Source organism: Dendropsophus ebraccatus, chromosome 4 (genome assembly GCF_027789765.1).
Source record: "Dendropsophus ebraccatus isolate aDenEbr1 chromosome 4, aDenEbr1.pat, whole genome shotgun sequence".
Lineage (NCBI taxonomy): Eukaryota > Metazoa > Chordata > Amphibia > Anura > Hylidae > Dendropsophus > Dendropsophus ebraccatus.
The window spans coordinates 25,838,716-25,855,629 of record NC_091457.1 but is presented as its reverse complement, the minus strand read 5'-3'; the positions used below and the strand labels follow the sequence as shown (position 1 = coordinate 25,855,629).

The 16,914-nt window shown below is 43.9% G+C and overlaps 1 protein-coding gene across 2 annotated transcripts in view; it reads right to left on the bottom strand.

Annotated features, from left to right (window-relative positions):
* EHBP1L1 (EH domain binding protein 1 like 1) overlaps nucleotides 1-4,884 on the bottom strand; it is a 105,575-nt gene extending 100,691 nt beyond the window's left edge. For both annotated transcript variants that reach the window (XM_069965297.1, XM_069965298.1), the window contains exon 1: nucleotides 4,214-4,884. In XM_069965297.1, coding sequence (XP_069821398.1) covers nucleotides 4,214-4,317 — 104 coding nt within the window. In that variant the 5' untranslated portion in view covers nucleotides 4,318-4,884. The remainder of the gene's footprint in view (nucleotides 1-4,213) is intronic.
* Between the last annotated feature and the right edge of the window lie 12,030 nt (nucleotides 4,885-16,914).

The following is a 16,914-nucleotide window of genomic DNA, read 5'->3' as shown; positions in this document are numbered from 1 at the left end:
TTAAGGATAAAGGATCCATACCAATGCTACTATTACAAAAAGGATCATATGATATATATTATTCTCATAAAAAGGCTTTGAAACCTTAGGTGATGTATCGTTTACACTTTGCTGTTATTTCTATGGTGGTTATCTTATGTGTAATATGTGATGATCTCAGTGAAACAAGAGACAATTCAGTAGGATCCAAATATTATATCGGTAATAAGCGCCGAGTTACTTCATATTATTGGTGTATGTATTATACTATATGATTATGTACAGGAAGAGATGTGACCATGTGACCAGTCATTAATCCTGTGTGATCTAATCATAAAGACGTTTTCTAGGTACAAAATGAAGTAAAAAGACTAAAAAGAAGTGGGAATTTTGAGAATCCCTTACTGAAGATTGTGAATTCACTAATTGGTTATTATAAGTGAATCTAGAGGTTACATAGTAGGTCACATTGTGGAGATTTTATTGCATTCACCTGTTATGCTGTTTTTGGTTTATGTGTCAATCAACTTTTTATTTTTGCTTTTGCCATGAGATAAGATTTGTTCACATCTAAACTTTTTATTTTCAGAAACTTTTTAAAGTTAGTTGTTGTGACTTTCCAATACCCACATGATACCAAAGTGGTAGAGTCCTTGTGATAGAGTCACGTCTGTTATATACAGTGAAGAACTTATTGTCTGATCACTCAGTGTCACAGGGAGACGTAGGAGTGACAGGAGACTAGTTAGGTTCGGGACGGAGGATTGTCTTACCTTTAAAGCAGTCCTACGGTAAAGGGACCTAGAGAAGGGGGCTACATCTGTAGTCAAGATTAGGGACAAATCTTAGGGACAGGAGTGATGAGACAATAAGGTTTGGTTATTTTGATAAAATCCGGAGAGGTATTTGTCATATATATATGATTGTTTGAGTATTGATAATAAGCTTTTATTTGTCTTGTTGTAACTAAGCTGTGTATTGATGTATACTGTACAGACTCACCCATTGTTTAGTATTTTCTTTCGGTTATTGCAGATCTTACTACCACATCTGCTGTAAGTTTGTTCCGCCATCTATAACTTTCAATAAAACGTATAGTACTATTTTTGTCTATCCTATGGTGATGCCCATAAACTAATGGGAGTCCTTCAGGGTCTCTTCCAAGTGGTCTTATGCACAATACTGATCTGTTTTTCAGTAAAAGTGTTCATGTGTATTTTCTCTCGTATAAAACCTCGACAAACAGGAAGAAGCTTCACCCTCATATAAGAGACTAACGTTACTATGCTTTCTTTCTCTTATCGGTTCTCTTGAATCTGTGCCGCCTGGACATTTCTGGAGGTTGGATGCTGTACTAGTACTTGGAGGATGTTTTCACCTGTGGTCCCTTGATCAACCTGCGACTGAGGGTGGAGTCCTTAAAACCTCCGGCTACGACCCAACCACCAGTGATGAACCATATCCATGCTCCACGGATGTCAAATGGGGGAATGATAAGGCCAGCGATACGATTTTACCTACCTGCACCGTACCTATATGACTACACCTATATATATTGCCCTCTTAAGAGACTGGAGAGGATCAGAGCGTGATGAGAGCGTGATCAGAGGGTGACAGAGAGATGTTCTGGCCTAAAGAAGAGGAATGCTGGAAGCACGTTACTGAGAACAACTCCTGGAAAGTTATCATTTGTAGACACAATCCCCAAGGACCCAGAGACACTTATCTATAAACAATTTATGGAAAACAAATACATTGTGCTCTTGGATTCATGAAAAAGTATCTTTGCACAGAATGTATTGTTCTACCCTTTTTGACCTTTTTGAATAATAATAATGAATACTAATATAGATGCCATTGCGCATGACTGAATATCTAAATCACTAGCACCGCCTCATCTATGTCTTATTAGCATTTGTTACCACCCTATATTTTATCTGTCTATAAAATGTGATTACCATAATAAAACTTGGGCCATTTCTCCAGGCTTATAATCATGATACATTGTCTTATCTGTGTCAGTGACGTATAAGTAACGAGTTGGTAATACTGCAGGATTCCAACTCTAGATATAATTATAAAACCATCCTTTACCTGGGTTTTTGGCTTCTCTCCATAGAGAGAGGTCAACATATAAATTTAGACTTATCAGCTTTATCCAACTTCAGCAGCCACCGCTAATCAAATGCTGAAAGTTCGGGTTTGGATCGACTCGAGCATGCTCGAGGTTCGCTCATCTCTAAAGGCCATCTATCTATAGATACAGTGATGGAACACTCCAGAGATGTGATGTTCTATAAGTTCTATAGGTTTATGACAAAAGAATTATGTACAATGTAAATGCCTCAGAGCTGCACTTCATAGTTCTACTTATTGGAAAGTCAAGTTCTGTGATTTCTAATTAAAAAAAAAAAAGCCATCTACTGACTAATAGCAGAAGCTAGAATGTAAAAGAGGTTATTTGCTGGTCAGACTAATAGATTTTATTAAGTATATCCCACCCTGTACACAAGTAGGGTATACGTTTTACAGATCTGCAAAGTATAAAGGAAATTCTTAAATAGTTCTCACAGTTTAAAATCCCCAAAAAAGGACTGCATTCCTGACGAGAGAGGGACTAGAGCCGAGGCCAAGCCGGAGCATGCTTGTCTCCAGCTTCATCAGTGATTAGTCACTGACAGCCAGCAAGAAAGTGGCCATGACTAGCTGGCCAGAGGACACAAAGGTCGCCTGGGCCTGTTCTTCTCCTCTACTTAGCAGAGTCAATAAAGGACTTGGAACAGGTCGAAGATAACAGTGTTAGTAAATACAGTACTGCTGTAATGATAATCCACGCGTTTCCAGCCTGCCTTACGTAAGACATCTGCCTGTTCATAAACGCCTATTTATATCCACATAGCATGTCAGTCATGTTACTGCTGCTTATTTTTATGGCGCTCCATTCTAAACGTCTCCTTGTATAATATAGAAAGAAGTTACTGCTGTGTCCAAGGAAGTTTCATAGGACAGTATACAGGCTATATACAATGTGCACACTTTGGCGTCATAGTGACAGATAAATAAATATGGGAATGAAATGGGGCCCCCCCCCCCTCCCCAGCAATGGAACGATCACTGGATGAGATGAGTTGACAAATTTTAGTATGTGGCAGCACTTAACCTGGAGACATGTAAATTATATATATATATATATATATATATATATATATATATATATACACACACACCAATAAAAAAAAAAATATATATATGGACTGAATCATCGTATTGTGGCCTACATTATATATATATATATATATATATATATATATATATATATATATATATACACACACATATATTCACTTGTATAATATTCCAGTCAACTTCAACATATATATATATATATATAAATATTGGGGTCACCAATTACATCTAATACAAGTAGCACCTTCAACATAGGCCCACAAGACGGTGACCCAAACGACGAACCCCGATACGAAGAAGCTTGTTTGTTATATTGTGGCACCAAGTTGTACCCCTGATGACATCACATAACTGTTATATATGATGCCATTCTCATGGTCCAACTAAGGGTCCATTTACACAGACAGATTATCTGCCAAAAATTTGAAGCCAAAGCCATTAACAGACTATAAACAGAGATCAGGTCATAAAGGAAAGCCTGAGATTTTTCCTCTTTTCAAATCCATTCCTGGCTTTGGCTTCAAATCTTTGGCAGATAATCTGTCGGATAATCTTTCTGTGTAAATGGACCCTTGGGGTGATAAGTATTAGAGACGAGCAAACCGGGTTCGGGTTCGAGTCGATCCGAACCCGAACTTTCGGCATTTGATTAGCGGGGGCTGCGGAACTTAGATAAAGCTCTAAGGTTGTCTGGAAAACATGGATACAGCCAATGACTATATCCATGATTTCCACATAGCCTTAGGGCTTTATCCAAGTTCAGCAGCCAGCGCTAATCAAATGCCGAAAGTTCGGGTTCGGATCGACTCATCTCTAATAAGTATACAAATATAAAGGCATAAAAGTAAACCCAGAACATACGTTATAAAGCTATCCAAAGCGTAAAATTCCATTACGGGGAAAGTAGAGCAAAGAGCGCACATTTACTCCCCACATAAAGGCACACGGTATCATATCGCTCCCCACAATAGATATTCTGCGATTTGTACTTGTGAACCCGCAGTACAATGGACTCTCGGATAATGTGACAAAGCGTGGGACATCTCACCATTTCTGGGTACACTCTAATATCAGTTCCTGGTAAGAGGCCACAAACTGGAAGCGGGACGCTCTCTTGCCGGTACGCTGCAGTCTCTTCCATACTGAAGTCATGGCTGTCTCTCTTTCTCAGTGACAGTCTGTGACAGTTTCCAGCATGTTGATGGGTGCAGAACACAAGTGCTCTCCTTTCTTGCTGCTGGTGACTCAGTTGCGCTCTCTCTTCTTGCCTCTCCCTTCCTGTGTGCTTTCTCAGTCTGTCTCACAGTTCATGCGCTTGTCATTTTCTTAAAATACAGCATTTGTTTGCTGAACCTGTCGCCTTTGTCCTCTCTTCCTATGGAGAGGAGCAGATCCTGGTGTCTGTACTGAAACTTTACCTTACTTTTGCAGTGTGTCTGCCTGTCAGCTCCTGCGCCTGTCAGTGACAGCTCCTTTCACTGCTGTAAAGTCTCTTCTCTGTACTGTACCTCTGTCTTTCCTGTTTGCCCCGTCTCAGCCCAATGGCTTCTGCTGGCCGCTCTCTTCCACATTGACCTCCTGCGTCTCTGCGTTATAAGTTCCTCTCTGTCTCGGTTGCTCTGTATGTCTCTATGTGGTTTTTTTTCTTTTTTTCGGTCTGTCTCTCTTCTCATTCCCTCAGAGTTAGAGACAGCCTGTTCCCCTCAGCTAAGCAGAAGTAAAACTTGAAGGAGGAGGGAGGGCAGAGGGTGTGTCTGTATATATATATATTTGTGTATACAGAGCTGCCTGTTTATACGTCGCCCTGCACATGTATAAGTAAATCAGCAGAGCTCTCCATATACTCTGGATGGAATCTTTAGATGTAGACGTTGGAAGAAGTTCGGAAATGTTTAGAAGTCATATTATATTGCAGTGTTTCCTGATACTACTGAAAACTCCCCAGAAAAGTCACATTGCGTAACGTCATGGGACAAATTTCTTAATGTCCATAACTTTTCCGGTACATTTATAACATAGATTGGAGGCGCCAAAGGAGACGGGAATTGATGTGAATGAGGACACGTACAGCGCTGCAGTATATGTTGGCACCAGGGGCACAGCTAAAGTCCCGGTGCAAAAGGTCAGGTTATGTTTCCCTCTTCCTCCAACTGTGACGTCTTTTAGCAGCCAGTCCGTAACCTTTACTCCTAAAGGGGTACTCCGGGCAAACATTAAAAAAAGGGAGGGCTATGGGTGGGAACAAAACAATTAAGTTATACTTACCTGTCCCAGCACCCCCTTGCAACACCGCTCATGGTCACCCGCTGGTCTCCTGTATTTCCTGGTCCTGTGACATTAAATCAGAACTGAGGCGGGAGTGGGTCATTCCATTGAGGTTGTGACGACACATGAATCAGGACATACAGTAGACCAATGAGCGACCATGAGTGGTGACATGTAAGTATAAGGCTATGTTCAGACCTCGTATTAGACCGACTGTTCCATTACCCGGCTGGGTCACAGAATGGCCAGTCTATGAAAAGATCATCCCGGCCGGTACTGCAGTACCAGAGTTCTGATGCGCCCGCATCAGAACTCCCCACAACACACAATGGAGCGTGCGGCCGGAGCCGTTCGCTCTATTGTGTGAAATGACAGGGTCTTCTGCGGCCGCTATTCACTGAATAGCAGCTGCAGAAAACTGACATGTCAGTTGTTTGCAGCGCCGCTAGGGATCCTAGACAGAGCGTATACTATGTGTATAAGCTCCGGCCATAGGCAGTAATGTAACGTATATTTTCGTATAAATTATACAACGGCCGTGGTTTTACGAAAATATACGTTGTGTGAACATAGCCTAAATTGTTATGTTCCCATCTCCCCCTGCCCTCTCTGTATTTTTCACATTTGTCTGGAGTACTCCTTTAAGTGATCTATCAATGCAGCACTTGCAGGGTTCTAAAAATTCGAGGTACAAGTCCCAAGATATATGCTTTGACCCACCCCCAAATAGTATTGGAGACGGTATAGCTTTAAGACAATTTTCTTGTCACCAAATAATTGTCTGCAGGGAAAAGTGAATACAGCTTGTGCCCAGCACTACTACCCCAATCCATTAATAGTTCCCAACACAAAGTAATAATGACCCTGTAAAATAATAGTGCTCAATATAAAGTAATAGTATCCCCACACAGTAGCAGTAGCCAACACAAACTAACAGTGCCCTCAGTACTAGAGGCAAAGTCAATGTAATAGTGCCCATAGTAATAGTGATGACATACAGCAATAGTGTCCAAAAGATAGTAATAGTGATGACATACAGTAATAGTGCCCAACACAAAGTAAAAGTGACCCTGTATAGTAATAGGGCCCAGCACAAAGAAATACTGCCCCAGTATAGTAATTGTGTCCTATACAGTAATAATGCCCAACACATGGTAATAGTGACACCATACAGTAATAGTGGTCCACACAAAATTATAGTACAGTTACAGTGCCCAGTGCATAGTAATAGTACCACATACAGTAATAGTACCCAACATGGCTGCATACAGTAATTGTGCCCAACACAATATAATAATGTTTTGTTTTTGCCCCCAGAGTCTCCTCCATTGTGTCCTCAAACAATAATAGTTCCCCTTTATTTGTGTATAATACATACAGCGGGGAGCTGCACCATTCACACCACCTTTTAGAACTTCAATAAAAGTATGCTTTCAGGATACCTTCAAAAATGTGGCCATAAACTTAAAGGAGAAGTCTGGGGTAAGACATTTTTTTTAAAGGGGCCTGGGAGGAGATGGCTGAACCAAACAATATGCACCTACCTATCCGGCAGGGGCGGATTAACTTTACCAAGCCTGGGCCCCCCACCCCACTATAACAATGTCAGCACTAGCGTGGTGTTCATAATACAGGATAGACAATATCATGATGCATTGATCTGTGCAAAATTGCGGTAAAAAAGCAGCGATTTTCTGCAAACAGTGTCGGACTGGGGTATCTGGGGCCCACCAGAGGAAATGATCCTGGAGGCCACCAATGAAGAACCAGTGAGAAACAACATGTCAGCCAGTGTTAGTGCAGGTTCTAAAGCTGGGGGGCCCACCGGAGGATTCTCCGGTTCTCTGGTGGGTCAGTCTGACACTGGGATAGCTCATGAGTAACTAATCAGCTATAGGCTGACACCAGGCACCTGCTGATCAGCTGTTCGTCACCGTACTACACAGTGATAGAAGTTTGTCTGTATACAGTACATTGTGTAGCAGTGGTGATGTGTCACTGCAGCCCAGCTCCTTTTTACTTAAATAGAGCCTGAGCTGCAGTTACACATCATAACTTCAACACAATGAATAGAAACAAACCCTTTTCACCGCATAGTGCTGGGACTAACAGCAGATCCATGTCGCGAGTCAGCACCCTGTCAATCAGGGACTGATGAGCTATCCTGTAGACAGCTCATCAGTACATTTTGCTTGGGAAAACCCTTTACTTTTGTCCATAGAGTGCTCTTCACCAATAAAGCCAATGACACATATGTGAACAACCCATTTTTCTCCATTCAGGATCCAAAAGAAAAGGCCCGAAACATGAACTAAACTTCCTGGTGTAGACCTGGAGCATGCCGTGATCTAGTGTCATCTACCTCACATGCTGTTGTTGTTGCTTTGTAGTATACTCCCTGAGGGCAGATATCGCAGATCACCATGTCCACACAAGCAGTGTGCATAAAGGATACAAGTGTAAAGTGATACGTCAGATCATATATAAGAAAGAGCTTATAACAACAAGCAGTTTTGTGTCCTGTAATAATAATTCTAGTAAATATCCATGTGGTCATCCATGTGTTAGCACCATGACCACAACTTATTGTGTACGCTTATAATGAAAGACCATGAAACAGTCATATGTTATATATAAGGCCCTGTTCACATCTAGTTTCTTTTGCTGAAACAAATACATATAAGTATAGATATGCAGTGGTATATGTTGCCATTACAATCCCATTGTAAAACAAAAAAACAAAAAACAAAAGAGCTGCCTGCTCAGCCAATCAGTTGTAGAGGCAGGTTATCACTCTGGTCAGTGATTGGCTGAGCACGCCCTTGCTTGTGCCAAGATCAGGCAGTGTTGTTCAGAATGGCAGCTGGGCATCAGGGCAGGTAAATACAGAATTTTTACCGTTTTTAGCTCAATATTTACCCGATATTTACTGACTCTCTGTATTGCCATTTTGCATCTGTTTCATATGCTGCAGCATGCACATGAAACCACACACATGTGATGACCATGGGTCAGTGGTCACATGAATTCTCCAGTAAAATTACTGTGCAACTATTGGCCACTGCATGTGGATGTGGCATCATCTGCATTTGTCATCCGCAGCGTTTGCTATATGGACAAGGACAAAACCTAACTATCCATTTTTACAAGACAAAGCATCATTGCCCAACTGCACCACTGCAGGAAATTACAGCAAAAGGTAACTTCCCATAACCCTTGCGTTGCACTTGCATGGCATCTATGTGTTCATCTATGTAAATGTAACTCTACATGCATTGTATTACTAATCTGTTCTAAGTGCCGCATCCCAGACCGATGTGCCACTGCTGTCTCAGCACATGTATAGGTCAGCACTACTGTCTGGTATGCTCTGGGATGAAGGTCCTGCATTCTGCCTTTCCTCCACTAGATGCCACTATATCTTACGTATTGTATAGCACAGCTGAAGGAAAAGTGTTGTAAAGAGTTAACCATGCGCGTGTGATTTCCTTACGTCTGCCACTGTTTGTTTAGCCAATCCTTGAGTTGGGTACCTCATACTTGTTCCTCCTCAGTCTCCTAGCCAGTCACATGCGCTATAGTTTGGTGCCTTCTAAAGTGTTCCAGGCCTTGGGGGTACCTATACTGAGGTAATACTAGTTTGGGTGAGTTCTCCTAGACAGAGTATTGTGAGAGAAGGTGTATAGAACAAGAGCTCCTGCTGCAGTAACTTTCAGGGCCTGGCCTGGAGGCTAGGTCCCCTGTGCAGGACTTTTATTCAACAGACTTATTTCTTTTAAGTGTCCTCATCCTAGCAATGTCCAGCTAGAATCCAAAGTAGTGAGGCTGCGGTAACAAGAGACAATGGGGCAACCCTATGCAGGCTGGGCAGCTATTCTTTTTCAAGCCTGATAACTAGACAGGTGAAAATGTCAGTGGCTAGGTAAGTGCAACTAAAGCCAAATACTCCACTGCCAACTTCTAGGTTTCCTTAGGGGTCTAGTGGTGGCTAGTTCTACCCACAAGCTAAAGCCTGCATTCCTGATCGCATGTCACTCAATGCCCACCAATAGCAATAGGTGAATGTTTATAGGGTCTGAATAGGGCCATATTTATCCAAAACCTACCATCAGTCCACTGTGGCCAAGTCAAGTAAAGTCAATCGAAAGTACAGCAAACTATCCAGAGACTATTTCTATTCCACCAGCGAGAAGCTGTGATTATCTAAAGTGTATTATCTGACAGCAAGAAGCTGTGATTTGTACCTCCAGTGAGAGGCTGTGATTATCTAAGTACTGTCAAGTATATCTTAGAATATATTAAAGTATTCCAAGTCTAAAGTATTGTTCTCAAGTACCTAGCTCAAGTGATCTCAGTCTACAAAGTATTCTTCTGTGTATTGCATCTTTATTGAACAAGAGACTATCGATTATACTGTGACTTTAAGTTTCCTATTCCAGAGGCCGACCAATAATGTAAACAAGCGCCGATCTGGTAGATCGGCGCTCATTTTCTGGGCCTATTCCACGGCCCGATAATCGTTTAGCGAGGGATGCAGGGACATCGTTACCGATATCCTTGCAGCCCTTGCTTAAGCTGAATACATTACCTATCCACGCTCCAGGGCTCACCCTGCGCTCTGCTTCTCACCAGGTCCCGCACGCTGCAGCTTTAGAGTGGCCTGTCTCAGCTGAAAGGCCACTCAGCCAATCACTGGCCACGGCGGTCCCGGGAAGAAGCAGAGCACAGGAGGAGCCCTGGAGCGTGGATAGGTAATATATTCAGTTTGGAAATAGTTTGCTGCCGGCCGCGCCCGCTATTACACATAGCAATACGCAGTCGGGGCCCGAAAATTATAGGTCCATACCTATTTCAGTGAACAGCCAATGACAACAATCATGGGCTGATCGTTGTCTCTATTCCACGGAGCGATAATCGGCTGATTTGGCCGATTATCGTTCTGTGGAATAGGCCCCTAAAAGAGAAGAAAAGTCAGGGCAGACCTCTTTTTCACCAGTAACGGGGAGGGGGAGGATAAAAGAAGTAACATGCTCTCACCTCTGACCACATACTGCCGATCCGGTCCCCGGCCGTTTTCTGTTCTGAGTGGGGACCTGGGTCGTGACATGTCAGGTCCGTTCAGCAAGTCAGCAGTCGTAGCACTAAGAACAACCGTAAAAACAGCAGCAAATCCCCCTAGAAAACGTCTTCTGTTTTAGACAGTTCCTGACATTAACAGAGGTGGCAGCAGAGAGCGCTGTGTCTTACTGGAAGGAATACACCACTTCCTGCAGGACATACAGCAGCTGATAATGAGATTTTAAAACAGAAGTAATTTACAAATCTGTATAACTTTCTGCAATCAGTTGATTTCAAAACACCTTTTACCCCTTTAACCCCTTAACGACATCGGGCGTAAACTTACGCCCTCGCGCCCTGGTACTTGGCGCATCAGGGCGTAAATTTACGCCCGATGTTTCCCCGATCGCTGCGTGTTCACACACAGCGGTCGGGGAAGATGGCCTGCTATAAATCATAGCAGGCCATCTTAGCTTCACGGCACGGGGGGTGGTTAACACCCCCCGTGCTTACGATCGCCGCTATAGGCTGATCAATTCAGATCAGCCAATAGCGGCGATCGGAACCTTTCCGGGTCATCGGCGACCCGATGACCCGGAAAAAAATGGCGGTCGGTGCTGTCCGAGGACGGCACCGACCGCCATTACTGTAAAAAGTAATGGTGATCGCCGTGCCACCGGCCCGATCGCCGTGAACGGCCGGCCGGTACCGGCCGGCCATTCACGGCGATCGGGCCGGCGGCACGGCGATCAGAGTCCCACAATATAGTAAATACCTGCCCTGGACCCCTCAGCTAGGTAGCCGAGGGGTCCAGAGCAGGTATTTGTACATTACTCACCTGTCCCGGGCTCCTGATCGGCGTCTTCCGGGTTCGCGGCATCCTCGTCTTCGTTCGGGTCTTCGGCTTCTTCCGTGACGTCACGTTCGGCTTCTCTCGGCTATTTTCGGCTCCAGCGTCGGCTCTTTCCGTATTTTGCGCTCTGCTGCCCTCTAGCGGCTGATATGTGTAATACACTTATCAGCAGCTACAGGGATGTTCAAATGTAGAAATTTTTTTTTTTTTTTTTTTTTTCAAAATTTTTTTTTTCTATTTTCCGCACCCTATCGCCGCTGAGTGTTGATCAGCATCGCACGAAAGTGCGCTGCTAAACAGCAACTCCTCCTTTTTGGCGTAGGGTGTTTTTTTTCTATATTCTACTGCCACGGTCTGCTTATAAGTGCCGCACATAAGTGCGGCATTTATCAGCAACTCCTTTGTTGGCGTAGGTTTTTTTTTTATACTTACTGTAAAAAAACACGTAAAAAACACTACATTACACCACACTACATTGAATAAAGTTTGACACTACACCACTACATACCCCATATACCAATCCCCGTATAAAGATGGCCCCCAGGGTGTTTTCGGCGTCAGAGGGATACGTTATTATTACCTCCGACACCGAAACAGCCAGTGAGGATGAATGGGGGGTCCTTCGTTCCTCCATTCATCCTCATCATCCTCATCCTCCAATGACGTATCTGGGGGTAGCGTAGCGTACGCTGCCCCCCAGACACATCTTTTCCGCCAGTACCGTCCCAATAAGAGATGACGGTATGGTGTGAAATTCTACAAACTCTGTGAGCGTGCCTTAGGGTACACTTACAGATTTCGGGTACGTGCACACTGCGGAATGGCGAAGGATAACCCTTTGTGCATTCCGCAGCTGGCACCCGCCGGCGGACTGATGCAGGCATGTGTCTCCACCCATGTCATAGACTCCATGTTATGCACAGGCGGATTCCATCGTCCATCCAAAGAATGAACACGTTGGACGGAGAGCGGAATCCGCCCGTGCATAGAATGGAGTCTATGACACGTGTGGAGACGCGCGCCTGCATCAGTCCGCCGGTGGGTGCCAGCTGTGGAATGCACGAAGGGTTATCTGTCGCGATTCCGCAGTGTGCATGTACCCTTAGAGTGTATGTAGGAAGGGACACCCGAATGCAGCCCCCAGATGCCCCCCTCCCCCCCATCCTCGGAGTTAGTGGGAAGATCGTCCGGGAACTGATCTTCCCACTGCTGGATAAAGGTCACCACCTGTATGGGGATAACTTTTATACCAGCGCCCCCTCCTCTGGTCTCTCGCTGCCCTGTAGCTTGCGGCACGATCCGAACATATCAGAAGCAGTAATAGCGCCCTAATATTTAGCAGCCATGGAGCGGACCCAGCACTTCTGGATATGAGGGACCCCGTATCGCACCAGGGCAACATTTTCCAGGTGACATCCCCCACACTGGAGAACGGGAGACCCCAGAAGAAGTGCAGAGTGTGGCGTAACAGGGGGATCAAGAAGGACGCCATTTTCCAGTGTGACGCCTGTCCTGATCACCCCGGCCTCTGCATACTGGATCGCTCCAAGGCGCACCACACGTCACTGGGGTTCTACATTATCTAAATTCTGTCCCTTATTCCTATTTCAGGGGTCACGTTAGTCCAGGGATTATTCTGATCGCCATTATGGAGTCAGGAAGGAATTTTTCCCCTGTGATGAGGCTACTGTCGTCTGCCTCACGAGGGTTTTTTGCCTTCCTCTGGATCAACACAGGTTGAGTTTGATGGACACCTGTCATTTCCAACCTTATAAACCAATAATTGGCCTAATACCCCCAAATAAATTAGAATTGTCCCTTTTCCCCAGCTAAGTAGGTATGGCCGCCATTTCCATTAGAGGATGCCATGTCGCAATTACAAAGCCTCTGTGCGGCCAGGACAGTAGAAACCCCCCACAAGTGACCCCATTCTGGAAACTACACCCCATAAGGAATCTAAGAAGGGGGGCAGCGGGGATATGGCCCCCTGGTGACGGCCACATTTGGGACGTGAAAATGAAAAAAATTGTATTTTTTATTTTCTCGGCACATGTTCTACGTAAGTGCCCGTCACCAGTGGGGTCCATATGCTCACTGCACCCCTTGTTAGATTCCTTATGGGGTGTAGTTTCCAGAATGGGGTCACTTGTCGGGGGTTTCTACTGTCCTGGCAGCACAGGAGCTTTGTAATTGCGACATGGCCTCCATCCTCCATTCCAGCCTCTAAATGGCGCTCTGTCCCTTTGGTGACTTGCCCTGTGCCCATATGGCACATTATGTCCACATGTGGGGTATTTTCGTACTCAGGGGACACTACCCTACACGTTTTGTGTTCATTTTCTTTTTAACCCCTTGTGGAAATGGAAAAAAATCAAGGCTAGACCAACATTTAGTGTAATTTTTGTAAAATTTTTACTCTAAATCATTAATCTTGTCATGTTTTTTCATTTTCACAAGGGGTTAAAAGATAAAAAAAAACATTTAATGTGTAGAGCAATTTCCCCTGAGTACGGAAATACCCCACATGTGGACATAAAGCGCCATGCGGGTGCAGGGTAAGCCTCCGAAGGGAAGAAGCGCCATTTGGTTTTTGAAGGCTGGATTTGGATGGAATGGATTTCGAGGGGCCATGTTGCATTCAAAAGGCCCCTGTGTTGCCAAGACAGTTGAAACCCCCCACAAGTGACCCCATTATGGAAACTGCACCCCTCAAGGAATGTAACAAGGGGTGTAGTGAGCATATGGACCCCACTGGTGACGGACACAAATGTGGAACAATGTGGCGTGAAAATGAAATATTACATTTTTTACACTATAATGTTGGTTTAGCCTTGAATATATCATTTTCACAAGGGGTTAAAAGAGGAGAAAAAAAACAAAATGTGTAGCGCAATTTCCCCCGAGTCCGTAAATACCCCACATGTGGACATAAAGCGCCATGCGGGTGCAGGGTAAGCCTCCGAAGGGAAGGAGCACCATTTCGTTTTTGAACGCTGGATTTGGATGGAATGGATTTCGAGGGGCCATGTTGCATTCAAAAGGCCTCTGTGTTGCCAAGACAGTTGAAACCCCCCACAAGTGACCCCATTATGGAAACTACACCCCTCAGGGAATGTAACAAGGGGTGTAGTGAGCATATGGACCCCACTGGTGACGGGCACAAATGTGGAACAATGTGGCGTGAAAATGAAATATTACATTTTTTACACTATAATGTTGGTTTAGCCTTGAATTTATCATTTTCACAAGGGGTTAAAAGAGAAAAAAACACACAATATGTGTAGAGCAATTTCCCCCGAGTCCGTAAATACCCCACATGTGGACATAAAGCGCCATGTGGGCGCAGGGCAAGCCTCCGAAGGGAAGGAGCGCCATTTGGATTTTGGAGGTTGGATTTGGCTAGAATGGATGATGAACGCCATGTCGCATTTACAGAGCCCTCCTGCTGCCAAAACACTGGAAACCCCCCACAAGTGACCCCATTCTGGAAACTGCACCCCTCAAGGAATCTAACAAGGGGTGCAGTGAGGATATGGACCCCTTGATGACAGGAACATTTGTGCCATGAAAGTGAAAAAATGAAATTTTTCCCTTTTACGTCACATTGTTCCACATTTGTGCCCGTCACCAGTGGGGTCCATATGCTCACTGCACCCCTTGTTAGATTCCTTGAGGGGTGTAGTTTCCAGAATGGGGTCACTTGTGGGGGGTTTCCAGTGTTTTGGCAGCACGAGGGCTCTGTAAATGCGACATGGCCCTTGAAATCCTTTTCAGTGAAATTCAGCTTCCAAAAGCCAATTGGCGCTCCTTCCCTTTGGAGGCTCGTCCTGCGCCCCCTTGGCACTCTATCGCCACATGTGGGGTATTTCTGTACTCGGGAGAAACTGCGCTACACATTTTTTGTCTTTTTTTGCCTCTTATCCCTTTAAGAAAATGAAAAATTGAAGGCTAGAACAACGTTTTAGTGTAAAAAATAAATTTTTATTTTTTCACGCCATATTGTTGGGAAAATCTGTGAAGCACCTGTGGGGTCCAGATGCTCACCGCACCCCTTGTTACATTCCTTGAGGGGTGTAGTTTTCTAAATGGTGTCCCTTTAGGGGTGTTTTTTAGGTTTTGACACCCCAGAGCCTCTGCCAACCTGAAGTGGTACAGTCAAAAATGACCAAATATAACGGAGGCGTTGAAATTCACTAGGCGCTCCTTTATATCTGAGGCTTGTGGTTGCGTCAAATAGCGCAATAGGGCCACATATGGGGTATTTCTATAAACTGCAGAAACGGGGCAATAATTATTGGGGTGCATTTCTCTGGTAATAGGTTTATAATTATGAAAAATATTGGATTACAATAAAATCTCTGCACAGAAAATTAAAATTTTCAAATTCCTTACACACTTGGCTTTTATTTCTGTGACTCCCCTAAAGGGTTAAAACACTTTCTGGATGTGCTTTTGCAGAGTTTGGGGGGTGCAGTTTCTGAAATGGGGTGCTTTGTGGGGCTTTCTAACATACAGGCCCCTCAAATACACTTTAAACCTGAACAGGTCCCTAAAAATATCTGATTTTGAAATTTTACTGAAAATTTGGAAATTTGCTGCTAATGTTTTAAGCTTCCTATCGTCTAAAAAAAATGAAAGATAGTTTAATAAATGCCGCCAACATAAAGTAGACATGTTGCTAATGCTATTTAATATATAATTTATGTGGTATAACCACTTTCTGTATACGCAAAGAAGTTTCAAAGTTGGAAAAATGCATTTTTTCACATTATTTGGGTTTTTTTCATAAAGATTTGTTATGAGTATCGACTCCAATTTACCAGAAATGTAAAGTACAATATGTCACGAGAAAACAATCTCAGAATCAGACGGATAGGTAAAAGCATCCCGAAGTTATTAATGACTAAAGTGACACTGGTCATATTCATAAAATTTGTCTCTGTCATTAAGGCCATTTCAGGCTCTGTCCTTAAGGGGTTAATCTGACTTATGTCACACACCTACACAGTACTCAGCTTTGGTTACTCTTTGCTGCCATCTAGTGGCAGTGTTAGGTAAATAATTTTGGAGAAAGGAAAGTTTCTGGGGAAAGGAAGATGTGTATTAATCTAGCTAAGCGTAACTTTAGGGTTCTCGAGTAAAGCAATAGAGTCAGAGGTAGCCTTATTAAGGCCTGCTTAGGGCTACAGACTGGGCCTCTGTTGTTCCTGTAAACTGAGAAGTGCAAAGTAGCCACCTCATCCCCCCTGTCGGCAGTATTTATGACTGTTGCATTAAATCTTCATTCTGACCTGTATCCTACGATAGGAAACTGCAGTCCAACTCTACGCAAGTCTACGCACAAGGACCCAATCAATGCCATTGACCTTCAGAGCTAAGGAGCAACAGGCTCAATGTGACCCCGACACACCGTACAAAGGAACTCTTCACTGCCTGGAATTACACCTATAACTCCTTATTGACAATTCCAGCTTCTGTACCTTAGTTTTTTGGGAAAAAGTCCCCAGAGTTATCAGGGGAATCTCTATTAACACCTGAGTGAACCCCCATCACTTCTGTGCCAGCCTAAGGGA